Source organism: Oryza sativa, chromosome 8 (genome assembly GCF_034140825.1).
Source record: "Oryza sativa Japonica Group chromosome 8, ASM3414082v1".
Lineage (NCBI taxonomy): Eukaryota > Viridiplantae > Streptophyta > Magnoliopsida > Poales > Poaceae > Oryza > Oryza sativa.
The window spans coordinates 26,305,794-26,317,939 of record NC_089042.1 but is presented as its reverse complement, the minus strand read 5'-3'; the positions used below and the strand labels follow the sequence as shown (position 1 = coordinate 26,317,939).

The window sequence follows — 12,146 nt, the reverse complement described above, 5'->3', positions numbered from 1 at the left end:
ACAATACTACTAAGTATTTTGTAGTCACAAGAAACATGGTCGAATGTAGTGTTCCTCGAGTCCGGAATACCGTCCCAAAACACGGGGGACATTTTCATCCCATCATGTAAAAACATCTCATAAGTAGCATATCACTTTTCTCGATCCCACCAACTTAGGAATTTCGTGACTATACACGGATTTCTTTTTTTTCTAACAGTCAAACCGTTACCGACATTTTATATATAGAAGAAGTGTCCCATTTTAAGGAGAGAACGGGACCAAACCGTACAATGCACCATTAATTAGAGAAAACTAGGTAAAAACCACAACTATTACGACATTCCACCAACTAAACTAAGCTACCAAAAAAACGAGAGCAGGACAACCGAGCTCTACGTACTCAACAAAAGCCATTCATGTACAACAAGCTAAAAGAAAACAGGGCTCCCATACACTGGCAAAGACGCAATGTTATCGTCATCACACCAATACTTGGGCGACTCCGACTTTATCAGAAAATACCAGGGTTAGGACAACAACCTAGTCCATACTGAAGCGCAACTCAATTAGGGTGTGTTTAGTTGGGGAAAATGAATTTTTTGAGTGTCACATCGAACGTTTGACCGGATGTCGGAAGGAGTTTTCGGACACGAATAAAAAAACTAATTTCAGAACTCACCTGGAAACCGCGAGACGAATCTTTTGAGACTAATTAAGCCATCATTAGCATATATGGGTTACTATAGCACTTATGGCTAATCACGGACTAATTATGCTTAAAAGGTTCGTCTCGCGATTTCTCCCATAACTGTGCAATTAATTTTTTTTATCTATATTTAATGCTTCATACATGTGGCCAAAAATTCGATGCGATGTTTTTGGGAAAAATTTTCGGGGAACTAACAGGCCCTTAGACTGATGTCATCGTTGCCACACAACTCAACTAGACCATACACTGACTATAGTTGCGTGCAGCTAGCTGTGTGTTGGATGCACACGGACTACTTCAGCCGGCGGCGGCCGGCCGCCGCCGGTCTGATATCCCGGCGGCCAACCACCGTCTCCCGTTTCCGGCGTGCGGCCGCCGCGCGCGTGGGGTCGCACGTGGCTGCACATTGCGATCGATATCGATCATACGGCGACGACAGTAATGGCGCTAGCTTAGTACGAAGCTAGCTAGCTATTACCACGTATATACCACGTACCAACCGTTGGATGGATGAAGAATGCTGTAGTACATGCGTGCATGTGAGTTGCTGACCTTTGTCATCAAATCGATCATGAATTCAGGACTAGAATACCAATTTTTGGAGTCTTGGAAGAGCAACTACTAATTAAATCACACATCAGTTTGACATAAAGAAATGATACAGAAATGCAGAAAGTTTCTTCAGAGTCGCATTGATTATACTAAACAGGAGTGATTTACAAGTGAGTCCATCGGCTCAACTTGCCCTAATTTGCTAGCCCATTGCCATGATGTGATTAATTAAGCGCTGTGATTTATTATAATCACTTCATGAACTCAAAGCTTTGCATAGGGGCTTAGGCTATATACTGATACTCTACTACTTGTCCTGACTCCTGTATGGCTTGTCATTAGGATTATCTAACTTTGTCAGATTGGCCTATGGGAAGACACTTTCCCTTTTCGTGTTGATGAAGTATGGAGGTAAATGTAATTAAATTAAAAGGAAAATGCATTAGAAAATCCGGCCAGCAAATTAAACCATGTTCAAAAGTCTCCAAAGCACCATCAGTTCATCCGTTCACACCCTTTCCAAACTGTCATCCAACTCATCAGAGTTGAATACTGGGCAAAGTACAACGTACATAGTATGCATTGCATGTTAAGAAAGACAAGTACTTTTCTGAAAGATAAGAAAACGGCAATTATTTAGTACTAGATACTCCCGCCGTTTCTAAGGGTGTGTTAGTTCACGCCAAAATTGAAAGTTTGGTTGAAATTGAAACGATTTGACGAAAAAGTTGAAAGTTTATGTGTGTAGGAAAATTTTGATGTGATGGAAAAGTTGGAAGTTTAAAACTAAACACAGTGAAAATATTTGACGCCGTTGACTTTTTTAAATATGTTTGACCGTTCGTCTTATTCAAAAACTTTTGTGAAATATGTAAAACTATATGTATACATAAAAGTATATGTAACAATAAATCAAATGATAAGAAAATAATTAATAATTACTTAAATTTTTAGAATAAGACGAACGGTCAAACATGTTTAAAAAAGTCAACGGCGTTAAATATTTAGAAACGGAGGGAGTAGTACTGAGTATATATTCCCTTTAATTTGGGTTTTAATGTTTGACGCCGTTCAGTTTTGAATTTATGTTTGACCATTCATCTTATTCTCTTTAAAATATAAGTTGTGTTTATTTTTCTAATAGTAAAATAAATTAAATATAATAAATAATAATAACATGATCTTTTAAAATAAGACGAATAATTAAACATATGTCTAAAAGTAGATAACAACAAACATTGAAAATCGGAAGGAGGGAGAGCACGATTAATCACAAAGACGAGGATAAGCTAGCTAATTATAAGGTAGACCCCATCAATGCTCACCATGTTATCGTGGGCTATATACCAAATGGAAAATTTCATATTAGTTTGGACCTTTCCACTTTGATCTATTTTATTCACCTAGATGTCATTATTCATTAAGCCAATTAGGTCTAGATCAAGAGATCGCTTCTCAGGTACTCGATTGATCTCTCCATTCTAGACGCTGTTCATAATGCTCATAGTTGCACTGGCAATTTGGCACCTAAATATTCATATATGCACATAAATACTTATATTTCAACTTGTTTAATGAGTAAATGATACTGTTATAACTACATGATGTTTGCCTTCCATGATGTTCATGGAGTTTGGTCTGCCAATAGTCATTTTGCTTTTTTTTTTATCTCTTTGTTTGTAACTATCCCGTAGACGAGGTCATCAATGAAGACCTGTGGAGGTTTGTCTATCGGGTCGTCGATGATCAAATCGGTGGTGCTAACTTTGGGTTCAGGTTTCCAACTTGTTCAATGACCTCGGTTTGTTATTCTGTCGAAAGAATAAAGACGGTGGTCAGCGTTTATTTATTTGGTTTTTCTTCAAAAAACTTTTTTCAGGTGCTAGATCAAGTAGGTTAATGTCTCTTATAGGTTGTGTTTAGTTCATACCAAAATTGGAAGTTTGATTAAAATTGGAATGATATGATGGAAAAGTTGTAAGTTTGAAGAAAAACTTTGAAACTAAACACGGCGATAGTATCTCTTGTAGCATTCTGAGATATGGAGGCCGAGTTTAGTTCTAATTTTTTTCTTCAAACTTTCAACTTTTCCATCGTATCAAAATTTTTCTACACACAAGTTTCCAACTTTTCCATCGTGTCGTTCCAATTTCAACAAAACTTCCAATTTTGTTGTGAACTAAGGGTGTGTTTAGTTCACGTCAAAATTAGAAGTTTGATTGAAATTGGAACGATGTGACAGAAAAGTTGGAAGTTTGTGTGTGTAGGAAAGTTTCGATGTGATGAAAAAGTTGGAAGTTTGAAGAAAAAGTTGGGAACTAAACCAGGCCTAAACACACCCGGAGTCTCTTTGTCCTATTTTGATAAATATTTTCTTTCTATTCCTCAAAATGGTACAACTGTTATCGACCTCACTTATAATCCATCCTAAGGCTGAGTTTGAGAGGAGCGAAAAGTTGATACGTAAATTGATATGAGCCATTAGCATATTATTAATTAAGAGTTAATTGTTTCAAATTTAAAAATAAATTAAAACAATTTTTAAGTAACTTTACTATAGATTATTTTTTAAAAAACCGCAGCCTTTCAAGAGTTTGGAAACATGCGCAGAGAAAACAAGAAATTTTCTCACCATTTCTTGCTCACTCCAACTCTACCCAACACGGGAAAAAAAAAGATATAACTACATTTTCATCAACTCAGAAATGAAACCGCGTTGGACTACAAAACTACAAGGCTCATGTCCAACCTGCTTTTTTCCCCCTCTTTTTGAGAGGGTGTATATGTACAGTACTCCTACGTACCGTGTGGGCAAGTGCTTTGAGTTGATTGGCCGGCCACTACCTGGCAAAGCAACCCAGATAAATCCACTCTCACCTCGACGCGGTGATTTCTGACACGCCCGCACGCCGCAGCTGCGCGTCTCCCCCAACCCACACGCACACACGGTTGCGTCGCCGCTGCACCCAAACTCAGCTTGTTTTGCCGGTAAAACGACCCAAATCCGCGGTCCCTCCCGCGCCTCCTCCGCCCGCTGCCCACCACGCCGCGTGTTATTATAGCCACCACCTCTCACTCACCTCACTCCACTCTCACTCTCACACTCTCGCGCACGCGGTCGAACACCTTGGCAGCAAACAGCAGCAGCAGCAGATGATGCCGCACTCCGGCGTGGTGGACGCGGCGGCGAAGGGGGTGAAGCTGGGGGGCGGTGGTGGCGGGGCGCTGATGGTGCGCCGGGTGGCGAGCGGCAAGCTCCTGTCGGCGTCGTCGCACCTGCTGTTCCGGGCAACCATCCTGGCGACGCTCTGCCTCGTCTGCCTCTTCACCGTGCACTACCCGTCGCTGCTGTCCCACTCCTTCCACCTCTCCTCCGCCGCCGCCGCCGCGAACGGGAAGCACAGGGCGGCGTCGCGGTCGTCGCACCGGAGCTTGCTTGGGTCGTCGGCGGCGGTGGCGTATGGGGGCGCGGCGTGGGAGAAGGAGGTGAGGAGGAGCGCGGCGCCGAGGAGGGACGGGGGCTTGTCGGTGCTGGTGACGGGCGCCGCCGGGTTCGTCGGCGCGCACTGCTCGCTGGCGCTCCGGGCGCGCGGGGACGGCGTGGTGGGGCTCGACAACTTCAACTCCTACTACGACCCGTCCCTGAAGCGGGCGCGGCAGCGACTGCTGGCGTCGCGCGGCGTCGCCGTGCTCGACGCCGACATCAACGACGCCGCGCTGCTGGAGCGGCTGTTCGACGCGGCGCGCTTCACGCACGTGCTCCACCTCGCCGCGCAGGCCGGGGTGCGCTACGCGATGCGCGCGCCGCAGACGTACGTCGCGTCCAACGTCGCCGGCCTCGTCAGCGTCTTCGAGGTCGCCGCCAAGCACGCCGACCCGCAGCCGGCGATCGTGTGGGCGTCCTCGTCGTCGGTGTACGGGCTCAACACCGACGCGCCCTTCTCCGAGGAGCACCGCACCGACCGGCCGGCGTCGCTGTACGCGGCGACCAAGAAGGCCGGCGAGGCCATCGCCCACGCGTACAACCACATCTACGGCCTCTCCATCACCGGCCTCCGCTTCTTCACCGTGTACGGGCCGTGGGGCCGCCCCGACATGGCCTACTTCTCCTTCGCCCGCAGCATCGTCGCTGGCGAGCCCATCACGCTGTTCCGCACCGCCGACGGCGCCGACGCGCGCCGCGACTTCACCTACATCGACGACGTCGTCAAGGGCTGCCTCGGCGCGCTCGACACGGCCGGCGAGAGCACCGGCACCAAGTCCGGCAAGAAGCGCGGCCCGGCGCCGCTCCGCGTCTACAACCTCGGCAACACCTCGCCGGTGCCGGTCACCCGCATGGTCGCCATCCTCGAGAAGCTCCTCGGCAGGAAGGCGAACAAGCGCGTCGTCACCATGCCCAGCAATGGCGACGTGCCGTTCACCCACGCCAACGTCAGCCACGCCGCGCGCGACTTCGGCTACCGCCCGGCGACCCCCCTCGACGCCGGCCTCCGCCGCTTCGTCGACTGGTTCGTCCACTACTACAAGCTCGACACGGCCAAGATCGCCAAGGGCAAGAGGAAATCCATGGCCATGTCCGCCGCGTCGTGACGTGTCCACCCAATTGTCCTTGGAGGCTAGCACTCGTCCTGCAACTTTTTTCAGTGCTAATTTGTTTAAAAGATTGCTGCTTTGTTTCTCCATGATGGATGCAATCAACCATGCTGAATTTTGCTTATGCTGCTTAAGCAAAATCCATGGCTAGTAGAGAGAAAAAGAAATGGACTGGAGTATAGATAAGATGACAGAGCAAAAAAAGGAAGGAGCCAGGGCAGAAGAAGAAAGATGATGTCACTGGAATCCTTCTGGTTTAGAATATTTTCCTCTGAACTTATTCTTTTCAGTTAATTACCATCTTGTTCTTGTTCATTTGGTCTCATTTGGTGTGATTCCTGAATGATCATGCCAGCAACAAGAACACAAGATGCTGTAGTGGGTGTAAATCCAAGCAGCTTCAGGCTGCCATAAAAAAATTTATATATATACTTTAAATTTTGGCGGTGGACTTTGCTGCGATTTCTTTCTGCATTTATAAAACCTGTCCAGTTTTGGGCACTGTTCTCTGAACCAGAGCATCTTACTGCATGTGGAGTGTTTGTGAATTCTGTGTGTGTGTGACTTGCTTCTGATTTCTCTGGCACTATCTGTGAGAGATTGGTAGTGGAATTGGATAGTTGGTGATGGAATGGAATACAATCGTTTGGGAATCGATGCTGCTGCTTTTTAGATAGCATCCATGAAAGGTTGAAGGGAGCATTGAGCATTTTGGTACAGTGACTGACTACAGTGATGCAGCCCCCAGTTCATGCTGTTCAGAAAGCAACTCCTGATGATGTGTCCATCATCAAAAATCTCCTACCAAATACAGTAATTCTTGAGCTTCAAGCTGTTTTGTATGTTCATTTCGGCCGTGTTTAGTTCCAAAGTTTTTCTTCAAACTTCCAACTTTTCCATCACATCAAAACTTTTCTACACACATAAACTTCCAACTTTTTCGTCACATCGTTCCAATTTCAACCAAACTTCCAATTTTGGTGTGACTTCACTATCTATATTTAACATTCTGACTGATGCATTAGTGTGAATTCTGAATTCATAAGGGGGAAGTGTGAGTGGAAGATTGCTGCAACGTGTGTACACATTGGATTCCTGCTTAACCCAATTTGCTCTTGTCCACTCCTGCCTTCACAGTTCACACCATTGATCTTAGATAAGCTTAGCTAATGTGTTCATGTCATGCTGAGGCAATCCTGTGAAGTGTGAAGAGAAATGCATTGGGCATGGCTAGCAAGATAGGACCACAGAGAATAATACATTATGCACAAAAAAACTACATGGAGCCCTCTGAAAGTCTGATGAGCTGTGGTGATGATGAAGAACAAAATCTGCCTGCCTGCACATCTTTTTCAGCATATGAAAAATGGAATATCTATCAGCAGCTGGCCAGGGAGACAATTTGGACCTGATGCTTGCCATCCTTAAAAATACTAATAAAAAAAGTTCAGGTTTGGCATTGTGCTCCAGGACAATCACTTTATTAGTTGAAGTAACTGAACATGTTATTCACCTGCTTCATGTCAAAAAGGGTCCTGTTTTTATTACAGCATTACTTCTATAACCTATCACATTTCAACTAAACTACTCAATAAGGCCAATAAATATCTAGTATCACCTCTTGAACTGCATTGCTCACCGGATTGGTACTACCGATCTAGCCTGGCTGTTACTGTATCATAAGCTTGGTCCCCATGGACAAGGTGAGCTGGAGAAATTAGCCAGTCATTGACTAGTATAAGCATAAGGTTAGGCAAATATTGACCTCATCCAGACTTTGGTCCCCTTTGTGCCTCACCACTTGCAAATTTCTGACCCTTTTTCACAGGTAGGAGACAACTTATGTACTGCTGAGATTGTTGCTTGTCTTTTCCTTTAACTGCATCCAGTCTAAATTGATTTCCCTCATGTGCTGTTCATCCTAAATCTCATGTGATAAATTGGTTGTCTGTACCTCGGCACTGTACATATGGAGCCAGATTGTGAAATTGTGGCCAGCTCCCTGACCCATTGATCATCAAAGAATTGGTTAATGGATTTAACTCTGTCTGTACTGCTGCTACTACAGTACCACTACCTGTGCCTTCCAAACAGCATTCAAAGCTCACCTTTTCTTTTCTTAACCATTTGCTGGGCAGGATGAATCTCATATGTTAACTGAAAATGACTCGTACATCTTTGATCGCATCCTCTCTGTATCCGAGAAGCCTAGTTGCAAACTACATATCTTTCAGAAAAGAAACATCGTACTAGGAGTTGCTTTTCTGAAGCTTTAATTCTTTTTTATTAGCTAATTTCAGGATTCCAGCTTCCAAGATCACCATTTGGACCTGCACTAGTTGAGTGGACAGTGGCAAAAGCTAAGATTTGGAGCCTTTTCTTTTGGTGATATTGTAGTACACCTATGCTCTCTTGCTCACTCATCTTGTACCATTATCTCGATCACAAGTTTCAAGCCATGCATCGATCGGTGCAGGAATGGGCAGGCTCAACCTTTCGCTTTCCCTGATCGATCTTGGATCAAGGGACACCACTGTCTGATGAAAAAGGATATCCTAATTCATCATCTACAGTTTTAACTATCTAGATGAGCCACCTTCCATTTTACCTTTCGCTTTTGCTGTCTTGCTATCTTCTCTTTTTTTTTCATCTTTTTTTTTTCTTTTGTAAAGATAACCCACGTTGCAATGACTTCTTCTAGACGTTCATGACTTCAGACTTCAGAGTTCAGCCCCATCTGTCAATTACGGAGCTAAAATGAGTGTGTTTTCCTGCAGGACGATTTCTTTTTTCTGAAACATGACAGTAATATTTTTTTCAGGTTTTTTTTCTCTTGAACCCTAATCTCTGAAACAATGATGGTTCGTCTGTACAATGGAGTCCATTTAGCCAATGAAATAAAAAGCAAAGTGATCAGTCAGACCGACCTCCCAGATCTCCCAACTCTGAATCAAAATTGACTCCGTGAGATTGTGCTGTCCATCCTAACTGTAAATTGAAAACAATGAACATGATGCATCTACTTCTGCACTCTGAATCTCTGGAGGAAAACCTGGGGAGTTAATGAGATCTCAACTGTCACACACTTGGTAGTTAGCAGAGGCCAGCAAAGCCAAGCCAAGCCAAATTTTCCCTCCTTTGAACACATAACCAAACTCATCTACCATCACAGCCTGTTCTGTATGTCCTAACTGGCCTCTACTGAATGTCTGAATCTGCATTGGTTATTCATGTTTCTGTCCCTTGAAAACGAAGCGACATCATGAATCACAGAGCATATGTCAACGCAATCAGGAGACCTTTTGGTGGCCATGATTCTTGGAAGATGCAGCCTTGATATCTGTCACTCACTAACTCAGTCACTCACTGATCAGTCAGAAGCCACTACTGGTAGTGAGAGGAGTTGACTGTGAGAAAGTAAGGCTCAGTGCTGTGGCTCACCGTCGTTTTCACCTGAGATCATCATCATCATCACCAGGTGTCCGTACGCCGGAGGCGCCGCCGCCGCGGTGACGAGGCCTTGGCACGATTGCAAGGTGGAGATGGGCCGGCTGGGCCTGACCGTGGCTGATTTGACGGCCCAGATTGGGTTTGGGCCTCCATGGTATTAGCGTGGCGCGCAATAAGTTCACTTTGGGTCCCTCTATTTGTCGCCCAGTCCAATTTATGTCCCTTGCTAACCGGGTAAACAAGTCCCTCGGCGGTTTTGAAGACGATTTTGACTGACGTTGCGCTTACGTGGCTTGTTTGACTAGGTCTTCGTCCCACGTGGCATTGATGTGGCGCTTACGTGTCAATTATATCTCGGAAAAATAATAAAAAGCGTGGTCCCACATGTCAGCGGTACACAAAAGTATTTTATAAATGGTGGGGCCCACGTGGGCCCCACATGTCAACCTCACACCTCTCTTCTTCCCTCCACCTTCTCTCACTTCTTCCTTTCCCCTCTCTCTCTCTCCTTCCCGGGCTGCCGACGGCGCGGGTGGGCGGCGGAGCAGGCGAGCTCCGGCGGCGGCGGCGGGATGCGGCGGCGAGCGTGGTCGGCGCCGCCCCCTGACCGAAGCGCGTTGGAGGCAAAGAAGGTTTCGAGGGAGGAGCAGTTGGCGATGGCGTCGGGGACGGGCCATGGCTGGATGGGGAGGTTGTCTATGCTGAGATACTGCAGTGAGGTGAGGCCAAGGAGGAAGTCGGGTGGTAGGGAGGTGAAGGCGTTGCCGTCGAGGGCGAGGCGGGTGAGGGAGGCCATCCCGGCGAGGGAAGGGACGGCGCCGGCGAGCGCGTTCCCCTGGAGCTGCAGCGCGGTGAGCGAGGTGAGGGAGGAGAGCGTGCCGGCGAGCGCCCTGTCGGCGAGGTTGAGCTCCGTCACCTTCCCCGACCCGCCCCGCTCGCAGGTGACACCCTCGAAGCTGCACACGTTGTCGCCATCCCACCCTAGGGCCGGGACCGACTTGGCCAGGTCGTGGATGGCGTCCGCTTCGGAAGCCGACTCGGCGACGCCGACGGCGGCAACGACGAGGAGGAGGAGGAGGGTTAGGAGGTGGGGGAGGCGGTGGGGGATTTGGGGCGAAGAGAGAGAGAGAGAGAGGGTATTTTTGGGGAGGAGGAAGGGTTGGTTTGGCCGATTCCGACGTCGCGGCGCTCGCCGACTCCGACCGCCCGGCGTGCGCACTTCTCCGGTCACCCGCCGCCAACGCCGCGCTTTCCGCGGCGCTCCGGTCGGGGGCGGCACCGACCACGCCCGCCGCCGCCGCCGGAGCTCGCCTGCTCCTCGGCCCACCCACGCCGTCGGCAGCCCGGGAAGGAGAGAGAGAGGGGAAAGGAAGAAGAGAGAGAAGGGAGAGGGAAGAAGAGAGGTGTGAGGTTGATGTGGGCCCCACCACTTATAAAATATTTTTGTGTACAGCTGACATGTGGGACCACGCTTTTTATTATTTTTTCGAGATATAATTGAAACGTAAGCGCCACGTCAATGCTACGTGGGACGAAGACCTAGTCAGACAAGCCATGTAAGCGCCACGTCAGCCAAAACCGCATTCAAAACCGCCGAGGGATCTCATTTGCCTGGTTTTAGTAAATTGAGGGATGAGTCGTACCCGGTTTTACGGTTAAGAGACGAAAATCGGACTAGGCGACAAATAGAGAGACCCAAAGTGAACTTATTCCGCGTGGCGCCGCCTTCGTCGTCGTCCTAAATCGTACGGTCATTCGTCCGTAGCAGCGACAAGTCTACACCGACTGGGTTCTTTTATACTTTAGTCCTTCCTAAAACTTACAAATAATCCCTCAAAAAAAATATTGCTCTGCGTTCATGTAAGAAAAAAATATTTACATTCTAATCATTCTCAGATCCATTTACAAACAAATCTGTCACTGGTATCAATCCCTTTTCACACCAATAACATATCTCAGGAGAACGAGGATATCAACGAGACATTAAATCTCGGCGTCAATAACATTACACTAAGGCCTCTCACGGTGCACTGAGCTGGCGCGGAACCTCGTTACGCCAGCTCAGTTTTTGGTCGACGTGGAGGGAGGGACCGCGCCTTTGCTAGGTTTCCCGTCCCCTACCTAAGCGGCGCAATACTTCGTTGCAGCGAGGGCGCGAGCGGCCGGGGAAAAGGGAGGCACGCGCGCTGTGGGCATTTCTTCGCTGCCCCATGCCCTCGCGCCGAATCCACCTGTAGAAAACCCCAAATCGCCCTCCAAAGAAATCATTGACGAACAGAAATCCCCCCAAACGCGTAGGAAAATCCCCCCAAACGCCCACCACAGATTTGGTAGAGAAAAGCAAAGCAACAAAATTTCTCTGAGTCATTTGGTAGAGAAAAGGAAGGGGGAAATCAGTGAGGTGGAGAAGCCGTCCGCTCCCGCCGCCGGCCGCCCGTCGGCGTCGCGCCGTCCATTCCCGCCGACCCTGGCCAGATCCAACGCTAAGCCGCCCCACGCTCTGGCTGCTCGCCGCCACACCGCACCAGCAGCAGCCGCCGCCGGGGACACCTCACGCTGTCGCCACGGACACCGACGCCCTACTCCCTCGCCCGCATGCCGGTGAGCCCGATGTAGCTGGTGACCAACCTCCTTCGGCGAGCGAGCGGCATCAGCACGAGCCGGGGACGCCTCCCGCCGCCGCGCCAGCCGCCACCGCAGGGGACGCCTCCCGCCGCCCCGGGAGGAGAGGTAGGCGACGAGATGGAGCGGAGGAGGAGAAGAGGTTGAGAAAGAAGGGCGAGGAAGAGAGAAGCTCTGGAGGGGTAGGTGAGGAAATAAATTTCCTTGCGCTTCACCGGCTGCTCGCCCTAGGGTCACG

At 48.1% G+C, this 12,146-nt stretch overlaps 1 protein-coding gene across 1 annotated transcript; it reads left to right on the top strand.

The window, feature by feature from the left end:
• Nucleotides 1-4,331: 4,331 nt before the first annotated feature.
• On the top strand, nt 4,332-6,287 carry LOC4346094 (UDP-glucuronate 4-epimerase 6). The gene has a single exon (XM_015793009.3). It carries the CDS (start codon nt 4,397-4,399, stop codon nt 5,831-5,833), a length of 1,437 nt encoding a protein of 478 aa, XP_015648495.1. The 5' UTR covers nt 4,332-4,396; the 3' UTR covers nt 5,834-6,287.
• Nucleotides 6,288-12,146: the final 5,859 nt, after the last annotated feature.

What these genes read in the sequence shown, in the direction of transcription:
- LOC4346094 (XM_015793009.3), top strand. Translation starts at nt 4,397, where the DNA reads ATGATGCCGCACTCCGGCGTGGTGGACGCGGCGGCGAAGGGGGTGAAG.